The sequence below is a fragment of the Tasmannia lanceolata genome, unplaced genomic scaffold (assembly GCF_043159265.1).
Source record: "Tasmannia lanceolata isolate RefF3 unplaced genomic scaffold, GAP_Taslan_0.1 ptg000037l, whole genome shotgun sequence".
NCBI lineage: Eukaryota > Viridiplantae > Streptophyta > Magnoliopsida > Canellales > Winteraceae > Tasmannia > Tasmannia lanceolata.
Window position 1 is genome coordinate 5387245 of NW_027518714.1, and position 13772 is coordinate 5401016.

Below are 13772 nucleotides of genomic sequence, written 5' to 3' on the forward strand. Positions count from 1 at the left end.
ACTAAGCCTTCTCTCATCACAAACCAGTTTATACTAACTCTCTTTAGCCATGGCCTCCCCTTCCCACATTCTCATAGTCTCTCTTCTTGCTTTCCTTGTATGCGCCACTCATGCACAGCTCTCGGCTAACTTCTATGCCACCACTTGCCCTAACTTACAGTCCATTGTGCGCAGTGCCATGACCCAAGCCATCAACAATAACGGTCGCAATGGCGCCTTTATTCTCCGCCTTTTCTTCCATGATTGTTTTGTAAATGTGCGAACTTAACCCATCTGCCGTCGTATTTTATTTCTTTTGAGAGCAATTGCGATCGCGATGCTCCATGTGTGTCATGCAGTTGCACGCATATCTATTATATATACATATATGATTCTATTATTATTATTATTAAGAACTTATTTTCTTTATAAGATAGATCAAAAGGTGTGGAATGGTTAAATTCTATTCTTGAATTATTATACAATTAGTTGTGAGATTAGGTTATGGGTTCAATTTTCATCTTCAATTTACATGAGATTTACAAATAGTATATCAGGAATTGATAAATTATTCCTTGAATTTGCGTTTGATTCAGAAAATCTGATATAATTTGGAAACTTAGAATTTAATATAAAATGCAAGAATTTTTGAGGTATTAGATTATTATAAAGTTCTTGGGCATAGAAAACTTAGGATTTTTACAAGATTTTTTCAATTATCCAAGAATTTCTAAGGAAGACTGCAGTTATGATGCTTTGATTCTCTAGGAAATTATTGATACATAGAAGTAGCTCATCGGTATTTGCCTAGGAAATGTACATTTCACATTTAATTTTGCATGTCTCAGTCCAAGCAAAGTCCAATGCTTTTGCGGGCCACTTTGTGTTTAAATTTCCACGCCTTTGTTTCGTGGAAAAGGCAAACATATGCTTCGTGATTTTGACTCTTTAAAGCCTCATTGCATTTATTTGACAAAAGGGCACGGTACAGTAGTCGTCGTTGCATTTATAATTAACTATGTTTAGATGCTTAGTCAAGAAGAGGTGCACATAGATATCTTTCTTCATCTCCTAGACTCACAGTATTAAGAAACATGGGGATTCGTAGAATACCACTATTTATATGAAAACCTCAGTTTTTTGCACAAAGAATTTTTGGAGGTGATCTAGATAAGACTGGTGGCTTATTTGAAAAAAACCTTGTTTTCTTTGAAAGATTTATCTCGTATCTAGTAGTGCATGGTTTCATTTTATAAGAACTCTAAAACAATTCTCTTTATTCAAATGAACGATTTGAACACCTATTGATCTTATTACAGAGTTGAATATAGTCCTTTCAATTCAGAAATATGGATCTTGGACCTATGAATGGGGATATTTCCGAGGTTCTTCCCTCTCCATTTTCCTTATCCATATGGGATTTTTCTCTATGCGTACATAGTTTTTCAATTTAAAGGAGAGATGTAAGACACTATCTGGTTAAGCACCATCATACGCTTCTATCTCTCATTATCCTCCCATCATAAATTGAGATTAGTTAGGATTTAGGAAGATATATGATAGTGTCACTGCAGTCCCCATCACAGTCCTTTTTCCTATATTAATTGAATCAGAGAAGAAGTGATCCAACAGTACATACCTCATCTTTTTTAGAAACATGTCTTGTGGGGTGAGGTGTAAGGTTATCTATATGGACTTTAACCCTAGTCAGTGACAAAGCCTCATGCGTTGCTGGGGCCTATGTCTCTCCTTTTAACTTATCCCTCTCCTTTTTGCATGATGATGTGGGAGAGATTCTCTCTATTAATAAGGCGACTCTAGTGTCAATGAAAATTATATTTCGACTGGCTTTTATTTTTATTTTCTTAAAAATGATGGGATTTTAAGATTTATTTGATTACCAAGAAAAAAATATATATTCCAGGCAATATTTGTGGGGCTAGTTGCAAGAGGTGGGTGAGAGAGGGAGAGACTTGAGAGCGTGGTTGTGAGTGATGCATGAAAGCCCTTTAAAAGCATGAAAAGAAACACATTTAAATCTCGTATTTTTTTTTTCTTTGTTTTTAAGGATTTCTCATGTACTCTCAACTTATACCCCTGTGCTCATCACTAACAATTTGGCCCAGTAATATTCCATGAAAAAATTTTTCATGGCTGCCAAACATTCCCTCATCCTCTGTTGTTTGTCATTTTCCTCAAGGCTGGGTGACCACTTCATATTTTCCTAAATTATACCCTTTTCTTTTGTTTTTTTCTTCTCATTTTGGCTTTCTTTTCCGTGGGCCTTTTTTTATATACCTATATGAATCCCTTAGGTTGTGTTTGGTAATATTGAAAGGTTACATACCTATATAATTAGTTCTAAAAATTCCATTAAAGTATGCCCTAAGAAGACAACAATTTTCAAGGAAGTTTCGGATGTTACTTACATACGTTTATATTTCTAAAGGGATGTGATGGATCGATCCTTCTCGACGACACATCGACGTTTACTGGTGAGAAGATGGCTATTCCAAACAGGAGGTCCGCTAAAGGGTTCGAAGTGATCGACACCATCAAAACTCGTGTGGAAGCTGCTTGCAGTGGGGTTGTATCATGTGCAGACATCCTAGCAATCGCGGCACGAGATGGAGTTGTCTTGGTAAGTTCAAAAGATGCATATGCAAAGATCATCTCTGTTAGATTGATTGACGACCCACAATTGATCGTCTTTATGTGGTGCGGGTCCACATGTGACAACCATCAAATCAGAATCGATTTCGATTTGGAAAATTTTCATGAAATTCTATTTAGATTTCGGAATTTTCATTTTATTAGAAAATGAACTAGGATCATTCTTCAGTTTTATAGGTCTTACATAAGACCGAGTAATTTTACAGATGAATGGCAGTTTGAACTTTATTGACCTTGGAGAGGCGTACGGTCCAAAAGATCATTTTTTCTTCTTCTGCTCCTTCTGTAATTTTGTCTGCTTTTTCATCTCATTGCACCGATGACAGGTTCAACCTGGAAGGTGCAAATGAAAAAAATTGAAAACTAAGAGAAGAAAGGAGATGAAGAGTGCAAACGGTTTTTTGGACCATAGGGTACCCCTCGTTCCCTCCTGGGTCAATAGAGTTGAAAGTACGAACAATCAGTAAATTCAGACTCTTTTTGTAATTGCTTGGTATTTTGTCCAAAGTTTAAAACATGACCTAAAATAAATAAAAAGATTTATCAAAAAATCCTTTAATTATTTAGAGGATTTTGTAACTATGCAGCTAAATGGGCCATCATGGACCGTGCAACTTGGTAGAAGGGACGCCCGAACCGCGAGCCAGAGTGCCGCCAACAGCCAAATCCCGGCCCCATCCTCCTCCCTCTCTACCCTCATCTCCATGTTTGCTGCGAAAGGCCTTAGTGCACGTGACATGACCGCACTCTCCGGTGGTCACACCATAGGCCAAGCTCGGTGCACCAACTTTCGCTCCCATATCTACACTGACACCAACATAGACGCAACCTTTGCCAACACACGAAGGGCTAATTGCCCAAACATCATTGGCAGTGGAGATGACAACTTGGCCCCACTCGACATTCAGACCCCACTTCGATTCGATAACAACTACTACAAAAATCTTGTGGCCCGGCGTGGGCTCCTTCACTCGGACCAGGAGCTCTTCAACAGTGGATCACAAGACTCAGTAGTCCAATCTTACAGTAACAATGATGGGCTTTTCACAAGCGATTTCGCTGCAGCTATGGTGAGGATGGGCAACATTAGTCCTCTGACTGGATCCAATGGGGAAATCAGAAAGAATTGTAGGGTGGTGAACTGATCTTCTACTTCTTGGTAACTGGTATAGTGCATGATTGGTTTTGGAATTACACATTGATGTCTTTCTTTTTCGGTGAGGAAAATAAGCTAGAAAAAAGTGTGGGTAGGAAAAATAAGTCATTTAAGCTAGGCTTTTGCCAATGATAATCATGCGATATAGTGTATGCAAATTTCAAATATTAAATTTCAACTACTCTCTCTCTCTCTCTCTCACACAGGTATGCTTTCTTTGTTTGATTGATGAGCATTAAGGGTGCAATTCTGTCTGGGTTGAGGTCAACCCAGTCGACCTTGTTAAAGTATAGAAGAATAAATAAAGCCCTCTTAAGCTTTTGGAGTAACTGGTTGTTTCACATGGTATCAGAGCAAGGGTCTTGAGATCAAATCTCCTTGATATAAAAAGTCCACATGCAATGGCCAACTCAAAAGTGAGGCCACATGTGCAACGTGTGGGCCAACTCAAAAGTGAGGCCACATGTGCAACATGTGGGCCAACCCAAAGAAAGAGGGGCCACACATTAGGGGGAGTGTTAAAGTATAAAAGAATAAATAACGCGTAACTTGTTGTTTCTCAGACCCTAGCCCAACCTGAGGTAGCATTCCCTCAACCCTAACCCTTCCCTAGCCTCGGCTCAAGAAGGGTCAACCCTAACCCAACCTGAGGTAGCATTTCCTCAACCCTAACCCATCCTGAGCCTCGGGTCAAGAAGGGTCAACCCTAACCCAACCCGCCTCTGAGTCTCTCAACCATAACCAAACCAATCTAACTTACTATTCCAAATCGGATTGAGAGAGTTGGGTTCGGGTTGGCCCGGGACAAGAACGGAAAAACTTAATAATAATAAAAAAAAGAATGTAATCATAAGATTCTAAAAATCACAAAAAATTTAGGGAAGGGAGTGTGACTCACTTAACGTAATCAGGGCTTGATGGCAGGCTCACTCCCCCTTGGAGTTTCTTTGATACGCTAGATGAGATATTGGGTTATGTGGAGGGTCTCTTGGTTCGTTTTCAACATGCCTGGAGATTGGCAAATAGGGAGGCAAATAGGCTTGCCCCGGCTGGGGTGGATTGCGTAGCGTTGGAGATTTTTGACTTCTTGCCTCCTTGACTTTGGTTGATTTATTTCTTTCTTCTCTTTGCATGTTCTCTTTATCTCTCCCGACCTCGGTTGTGATTTTTTCATTATTAAATTCATACTTCTCCACCATTTCAAAAAAAAAAAAAAAAAATCATGGGAAGAGATCAGGTTTCGGTCAGATCGGGTTGCCCAAGGCCTCAACCCTAACCCGACCTGAAATTAAATCGGGTTGCCTTTTCAAAGCCAAACCCAATTCAACTTGAGGAACTGCTAACCCAACCCGAGCCGAAGGGTTGAACTCGTTGGGCTTAGGTTGGGTTCGGATCAATTAAGTTCAACCCAAATGAGCATTTCATACAGCTATATATATATATATATATATATATATGTGTGTGTGTGTGTGTGTGTGTGCACTTCTCTATAAGATCTATTTCTAGGTTGACATAACCCATGTGTTGTCTGTAAATGACCATGATCAGATGGCGAGGACCGTGTTTAATTTTTATCCAGTTGTGCCCCATTAGTAGAGGGGGCCACAAGCAAGCACCGAGTATTACAAAGAAACCTCCCCAATGTTGCGGTATAGCTGATCAACTGAAATATTTCAATCTTACACTGACACCACATCTTTTGTGGATGTAAGAGTATAAAAAAAACATGAATAGCACACATATGAAGTAGAGGTGCAAATGTGCAACTTAGATAGTGTGAGGTCTAAGTACTCAAAGGAGAGGAGACAAGCGTTGGATTTACCTAGAACTTACCTTGTAGAATTGTGGTAAGTAGTGTTTAGTTGGCAACCTTGTAGAGTAGTGGTAGGGATTGTCACTACCATTATATATGAAGAGAGAGAGAGAGAGAGAGAGAGAGAGAGAGAGAGAGAGAGAGAGAGAGAGAGAGAGAGAGAGAGAGAGAGAGAGAGAGAGAGAGAGAGAGCAAAGGTGACTTATATTTCTGTAGGAGGAGACGAAATTGAGACATTAATTGGCAGAGAAGATCATGTAAGAAGATCATGTCCTCATCCTGTTGAACGAAAAACAACCATGATTCAATGGGGGCTGAGGCAAATGCGATCAGTGATTGAGATCGTTAATCTTATGGGCCATCACAAGCTGACTGAATAGGTCGAAGTCTAATGTTGATTAGGGACGATTTGCAAGCTGACTTATATTACAAGCTGACTCCCATCACAAACCAGTACTAACACTTCTGAGCCATGGCCACCCCTTCCAACATTCTCACAATCTCTCTCCTTGCCTTCCTTGCATGTGTGGCTCGTGCGCAGCTCTCTCCTACATTCTATGAGACTACTTGCCCTAACTTACAGTCCATTGTGCGCATTGCCATGACCGAAGCTATCAGGATTAGACCTCGAAATGGGGCATTCATGACCCGCCTTTTCTTTCATGAATGCTTCGTACAAGTGCGAACTTAACTATTTTGGTGTCCAAGTTTATATGTGTTGGGAGCAATCGCAATCAGGATGCACCATGTGTGTCATTTGTACAAGGCTTTTTTATGTAACCTCGAGAAAATGACAAGGGGCTCCATAATTCGTCTTACTCTGAGCCCCTTGTTATCTTCTTGAGGTTACATAAAAAAATCATTGTAAAAAATCACTATAAATACTAAAATTTGGAGTTACTTTTACGGGTTGGGATAAGATTTTTTAGCCCTCACTTTTTCAAAGGTTTTAAGTACTAAATTTTCCATGAAGATTTTTTTTCAAAAACATGCCCCTACGTTTGGTTGCTGGATTTTTTTTGGTTCTTGGGATTTTTGTGGAACAAAAAACTTCCTGGGAGATTGGTGAGAAAAAAAACTCCCTGGAAGTATCCCGGTAAAATAAAATCTCATATTTGGTTGACCGGACTATGGTGGGAAAAAAAAATGCATTGTTTGGTTGCCTGAACGGTTGGGAAGAAAAAAAATCTTCTGCAAGCTTAGTTTTGGTTCTGTGAGTATTTTTTTTCCTTCGTGGGTTTCGTGCGGGGTTATTTTGATTCCTGGGAATATTTTGGGCCAACCAACCAAACGTGGGTTTCCTGCGGAAATTCCACAAAAGTCCCAAGAATCAAAAAAATTCCGGCAACCAAACGTAGCAGCAATTTCTGCGATACTTTCAGATGTTAACACAGGTTTAGTTCTTCAGGGATGTGATGGATCGATCCTTCTTGATGACACACCCACTTTTACTGGTGAAAAGACGGCGCTTCCAAGCAATAATTCCTTACAAGGGTTTGATGTGATTGACACCATCAAAACTCGTGTGGAAGCTGCTTGCAGTGGGATTGTATCATGTGCAGATATCCTAGCACTAGCAGCAAGAGATGGAGTTGTCTTGGTTAGTTCAAAAATATGCATTTTTGATTAAATATATCTGCATTATCAAATGATAATTTTTTAGGAGAAATTAGCTAAATGTGATCGCTTGGCACCAAATTCTTAGCATAGATCACATGTAGTCTAATGTGATCACTTAGCACCAAATTCTCAGCACGGGTCATATGATGCAAACTGACATCACAGAATGGGTTGAACTTGGAAGAATCCGGCCACGACCACGTCAAAAAAGCTTTTGGAGTAATCTGTTGTTTCACATTGTATCAGAGACAGCCAAGGTTCTGGGTTCAAAACTCTTTCGATATTAAAAATTGACATGTGATTGCCAACCCAAAAGAGGGACCACATTTTCCACGTGTAGGCCAACCCTAAAAAGAATGGGCCACACGTGAGGGGGAGTGTTTAAATAACGCAATCTCCAACAACTTAAGCTTTTGGAGTACTTGGTTCAGAGCTACATGTCCTGGGTTCAAAACTCACAACTCCTTGGTATTAAAAATTCCATGTGTAAGGCCAACCCAAAGGAGGAACCACATGTAATGCCAACCCATAAAAGAGGGGCCACACGTGAGGGGGAGTGTTGGAGTATAAATGATTAAATAACACCAACTCTAACACCCTCACGTGACAACCATATGAGAAAAATGGGATGGTTTTTATTGAGTACTTTTATATATAGACACACACTTGTGTTTAAACTTTAAATAAGATACAAAACAAAAGGGATAGAATGATAGTTAAGTACATTAGTTTGCTAGATTAAGTGTGTACAAAATAAAAGGCATGAAAGGATGGTTAAGTACATGAGCTTGCTGGTTAGGATGTGAGTTTTGTTTCACTTTAAGCACTGTTTGGATATCAAGAAAAACATTTCAGACCTGAAATTTTTTTCTTGGGAAATTTTTTTTGTCTTTTTTTTTAAGTGGTGAAAAATTCATTAATAAAAAACAATACAGGGGAGAACCCCAACGATTGAGAAGATCGAACCATACAAAGAAATAAAGCTACAACCATACAGAAAGCCCAAAACAATCAAGAAGGGAATTTTTTTTCCTATTTCCATGATTTAGAGGGAAATTTTGGAACATAAAAAAATTTGGAATTAATTCAAAAAATTATCAATTTTTGAGAGAGTTGTGTAATATATGTGCAGCTAGATGGACCGTCATGGACCGTGCCGCTTGGTAGGAGAGATGCCAGAACAGCAAGCCTGAGTACAGCCAACACCCAAATCCCACTATCATCCTCCAACCTCCCTATACTCATCTCCAATTTTAGTGCAAAAGGCCTTAGTGCACGTGACATGACTGCCCTATCTGGCTCACATTCAGTAGGATTTGCTCAGTGCACCGCGTTTCGCGACCACATCTACAACGACACCAACATCGACCCCACTTTTGCCAACTTACGAAAGGCTAATTGCCCATCCACAGGTAAAGATGAGAACTTGGCCCCACTCGACATTCAAACGTCGCGTTACTTTGAGAACAACTACTACAAGAATCTCATGGCTCGGAGTGGGTTGCTTCACTCGGACCAGAGCTCTTCAACGGCGGGTCACAGGACTTACTCGTTCAATTATACAGCAATGATAACGAGCTTTTCAGGCACGATTTTGTGGCAGCTATGGTGAGGATGGGCAACATTAGTCCCCTGACTGGCACCAATGGGGAGATTAGGAGGAATTGCAGGATGGTGAACTGATCTTCTACTTCTTCTTAGTAACTTGTTTAGTTCATGATATTATTAAAAAAACCACCTAGCATAGTGTATGATGGACTGTGGACATACTCAAGTATGTCTTTCTCTTTGGGTGAGGAAAATAGGCTGAAAATAAAGTGGGTGGGAAAAAAAGTCATTTAAGATAGGCTTTTGGCAGTGATGATTATGTACTACTCATACACTGGAAAAATCAAATCTTAAGTTTCAACTCTCTCTCTCTCTCTTTATATATATATATATATATATATATATATATATATATATATGAGGAAAGTTTCTCTAGTCGGCCGACTAGAGAAGCTTCTCTAGTCCGCCGACCAAAAAACACAGTGGTCCCACATTATTTGGATAATCCAAAACATTCATTTGATGGGCCCTCGCATAGATAGGGTGTGCCCAAAAAATCAGCTGCATAGGATCATCCTAACCCTTTGATCTGTGGAGGTTATAAATGGACAGATTTGTGGAGTTTATAAGCATCCATTTTAACCTCCATAAATCGAAGGGTTAGGATGATCCTATGGAGATGATTTTTTAGGCACATCCTATCTATGTCAGGGCCCATCAAATGAATGCTTTGGATCATCAAAACAACGTGGGCTCACTGTGTTTTTAACCACCACTGTCCATTTTTAACCTCCATAAATCAAAGGGCTAGGATGATCCTATGGAGCTGATTTTTTGGGCACACCCTATCTATGCTAGGGCTCATCAAATGAATGCTTTGGATCATCCAAACAACATGGGCCCACTGTGTTTTTGGTCGGCGGACTAGAGAAGGTTCTCTAGTCGGCCGACTAGAAAAACTTTCCTCATATATATATATATATATATATATATATATATATATATATATATATATATATATATATATATATATATATGTGAGAGAGAAGTGTTTCTACGCAGGTGCAGAGAGACGTTATCTGCGCACTAATGGGGTTTTTGGGTTTCCATTCGGCCAGATCAGTGGGTCCCATTTAATGTGAGGTTTACAAACCACAAAAGAGGATTTGAAAAACTACAGCCGCGTCCCTCCCCATCTCTTTCTAGCGTAAAAAAACCCCAAAAATTTTGAGAAGTAAAAACCCCAAAAATTCAAGATCGTCTCCCTCCTCCTCTCTTTCCAGCGTTAAAAAAAACCCAAAAAAACTGGATTTGGGTTTTGGTACTCTCTCTCTCTCTCTCTCGGGTTTCCCTCTCTTCGGATTTTTTTTTTTTTGGGTTTTGCTGCTTCAGCTCTCTCTGCTTCCTCTCTCTCTCCCTCTCAGCTTCTCCTTCTCCTTCTCTACGGATTCAACAGGTATGTATTACTTTCTGTTTATTTTCTTCTTTTTTTTGTTCAAGATTAGAAATAAACAAATCAGATGTTGCGATTAACAGAGGAAATGGGTTTTTCACAGGAAATGGCTGCTGAGAGCTTTTCTCTATGGCTGTTGATGTTTATTTAGGGAAAAAGATATCCTCACTCCCTTGTTTCAATAATGGCACTCCTCTCTTTATTTTACACTAGTGTAATTAGATGTTGAAGGCTTTTACAATCCCAAAAAGCTCTCAGCAGCCAATCAAAGAAGTGTTCGGTGTAGTGACAAAAATAAAGAAATGGAGACACACAGTGATTTTTTTTAGTTGTGATTTAAGAGCCTGTATGAATGCATGTAAACGTTTTTTTGGAAAAAATTTCCATGAAAAATGGAATTTCCAGTGTTTGGTATACTCATTTCACGTGCTTTCCAAAATTGAAAACTTTTCCATTTTTCAAGGAAAGTTGCAAACCTACCGGACCATGGAATATTATTTCTCATGGAATTTTTTCCCCTGATATACATACCTATACAGTAATTTTTCCAAAATGATTTTCTGGTGCTGGACGGCATTTGGCAAATATGATTTTAAGCTCAAGTGGTTATCTGTTTTGCTAGTTGATGATATGAGGAAGATGGGTTGGAGTGTCTATGCACATGTTTCTTTAGTTGTAGGTTGTCTCTAAGGGGATAAGGATGGAATCATGTGTAAATGATACACTGAATTATGAAATTGGTAGTTATGGTTATTTATTTTTTTAATACTTGCTTCCATTCTTTGCTTATTAACTTCTTTTTTTTCTTTTTCTGACATATTTCTTCCTTTATGGCTGCTTTGGTGGTGGTTTATGGTTGGTTTGTGGTGGTTTATGGTTGGCTTGGTGGTGGTTTATAGGTGGCTTGGTGGTGGTTTATGGGTGATTTCTGGTAGTTGGCTGGTTTGTTATCTAGTGTTGTGACCTAGTAAAATGGATGATGCTTCGTTGCTCGCTTCTATGTTTGATGTTGATGAAGTATGTGGCACATCCTCAGGGTTTGTTGAGGACGCTGTGTTGCAAGTATGTGGCCTATCGATAAATGATATTGATGAACACGCCTTCATTCTAGGTGATCAAGGGGAAGAATTAAATAATGGAAACCAAGTAGAAGATCAAGGGGAAGATTTAAATGAAGGTAACCGAGTAGAAGATGGTGAGGAAAGGAATGACGAGGAGAGTGTAGACAAAAGGCCATTTGTTGGGCAGGAGTTTGATAGCTTTGAAGATGCCTACATATGTTATAATACCTATGGCTTGAGTAAAGGTTTTAGAGTGCGAAAATCTACTACAAACAAGTCGACCAAGACAAATGAAGTGATATTCAGAAAGTATGTGTGTGACAAGGAGGGGAAGAAAAACCCTAATGACAAGAGACATGCAGGTAAGGAAGTGATTCCGCGTCGCACTGTTAGGTTTGATTGTCAGGCGAAGATGGCGATTAACGTGAAAGGCAAGAAGTGGATAGTGTCAGTCTTTGAAGACGAACATTCGCATGAACTCACTTCTCCACTTAGAAGATGCATGCATCGTTCACACAACCGACTATATAAGAAGGAGACTGTTAAAAATTCGATGGATAGTTACCATGGAATTGGGTTGCAGGCTGCTCGAATTGCAAAAGTCATTAATGTCCAATCCGATGGCGCAGATGTGTGGACCCCGGTCCAGAGGACTGTGCCGAGGGACGCGAGATCCCTCCTGCGATCCTCTAAGATCTCCACAATGTGAAGGAGAGCTCTACCAGGGAACTCTCGAAACGGATGCCACCCTCACAGCATAGCATGAGTGGCGATATAAAAAGAAAGAGACACATCCTGATCCGGAGCCAGGGCTCGAAACCAAGATATATCTAAAAATAACTCAGAGTCGCCATCCATGGACAAGCCATGGAACCAAAACAAATGCTCTGTTTGCATGGATAACCAGAGATACAAAAGGTCCGTGCCTGATGACGAATGGAGAAGGTCCGAAGAGCGCCCCCAATTCGCCCGAGTGCGAACACTTGGTCTCTTATGCCATTTATTATTAACCTCGAAGAGTTTTGAGCAAAAATCATGTGAAATGGGAACAATCCTCAGGAGTCGTCTATCTAAGCATGCATTTTCTGATAATAGAAATAATAAGCACACAAAAAATAAATGAAAGAGGTGCCACCTAATTATTGCTAGGTTATGAGTGACATACCTAACTGGTGTCTAAGTTCTGGTGTGCAAACACATGCAAGCTACAGCTAAAGGTATAGGTCTGCACAAGAAAGTAAGAAAACACAACAAAATATGCAATATAACACAACAAATCCTAAGACTCTAAATGATTTAGCTTGAGTCCTCGGATGGTCTGGTATTCATCCAAAGAAGCCTACGTATCCCCGCCTCCACGAGAATCAAGGCAACGTAGTTCTTCGCACCTATTCTAAGCTAGGATGCCTAAGACACCTAGACCTCTATCTTAGACTCGATCTAAAAGACCGGACTAGTTATTAAAAGCTTCTTGTACGATTATTTAAATTCCAGTGAATTGTGAATTTTAGGACACCCTATATGCCCTAACTAAATGCAGGTTAGCCCTAAGCTAATGCAGGTGGTTCCTACAACCTATGTGTAACTAGGCTGTATTTCCTAAGGAAAACAATGGGATTACTAGCGCATTCTAGACCTAGTCATCAGTCGGCGATGTGAATCACCAACCGACCGGACGGAGGCGCTCCTATAACTCTAGGACAAACCCCTAACTCTAAAACAAGCACACAATAACCACAACAAATCAAAGACAAACCACCTAACTCTAAAAGAAACTCTTTATCTAGGAGAAACTCCTAACTCTAAAGGAAGAGCTTTTTGAAAACACGGTTTTAAAGAAAAGAAGGTTAAAATATATTTATTTACAAAGCTTGGCTGGACCTGAGATAAGAATCTCAAGCTGCACTACGTACCTCGTGGAAGAGGATCAAGCCAACGTAGTTCGAAACAAACTCTCTACCTATCAAACACTTATAGCAAATCAACCATTTTTATGTTTTAAGTTTCTAATGTTTTTGAGATTTTTAATGATTTCAATGTTTATGGATTTTAAAATTTCTGATGTTTTCACCCTTTTGGCCAAAGACCGGAGGGAATATACAAAGCAAAACCCTAGGGCCAAATCCTAGGGTGAATAAGGGAAACTATGCTCTAATAATACCATTATAAGAGCAAATGAGTCAAAGACTCTCTAATAACAGCACAAAGAAAGCAACCGAGTCAAAGACTCTCTAATAGCAGTAACTGACGAATAAATGAGTCAAAGACTCTCTAATAAAAGCAACTGAAGGATAAAAGAGTTGAAGACTCTCCAAAAAGAGCAACTGAGGGATACAAGAGTCAAAGACTCTTCAAAGAGAGCAACTGAGGGATACAAGAGTCAAAGACTCTTCAAAAAGAGCAAATGAGAGATACAAGGGTCAAAGACTCTTCAAAAGAGAGCAACTGAGGGATACAAGAGTCAAAGAC

The 13772-nt window shown here is 39.6% G+C and overlaps 1 protein-coding gene and 1 pseudogene across 2 annotated transcripts; both read left to right on the forward strand.

The window, feature by feature from the left end:
- LOC143861039 (peroxidase P7-like) lies at positions 1–4011 on the forward strand. Its single transcript, XM_077371925.1, has 3 exons — positions 1–256; positions 2429–2620; positions 3240–4011. Exons 1-3 carry the CDS (start codon positions 50–52, stop codon positions 3795–3797), a joined length of 957 nt encoding a protein of 318 aa, XP_077228040.1. The 5' UTR covers positions 1–49; the 3' UTR covers positions 3798–4011.
- Positions 4012–6093: 2082 nt separating this feature from the next.
- LOC143862094 (peroxidase P7-like) lies at positions 6094–9061 on the forward strand (annotated as a pseudogene). The gene is made up of 3 exons (XR_013240150.1): positions 6094–6300; positions 7030–7221; positions 8374–9061. The product of XR_013240150.1 is annotated as a peroxidase P7-like (transcript).
- Positions 9062–13772: the final 4711 nt, after the last annotated feature.

Excerpts from the sequence above, each read along its gene's own strand:
- LOC143861039 (XM_077371925.1), top strand. The coding sequence starts at position 50 with ATGGCCTCCCCTTCCCACATTCTCATAGTCTCTCTTCTTGCTTTCCTT. Across the intron at positions 257-2,428 it reads TCCATGATTGTTTTGTAAAT|GGATGTGATGGATCGATCCT; the intron begins GTGCGAACTTAA and ends ATATTTCTAAAG. Across the intron at positions 2,621-3,239 it reads CACGAGATGGAGTTGTCTTG|CTAAATGGGCCATCATGGAC; the intron begins GTAAGTTCAAAA and ends GTAACTATGCAG.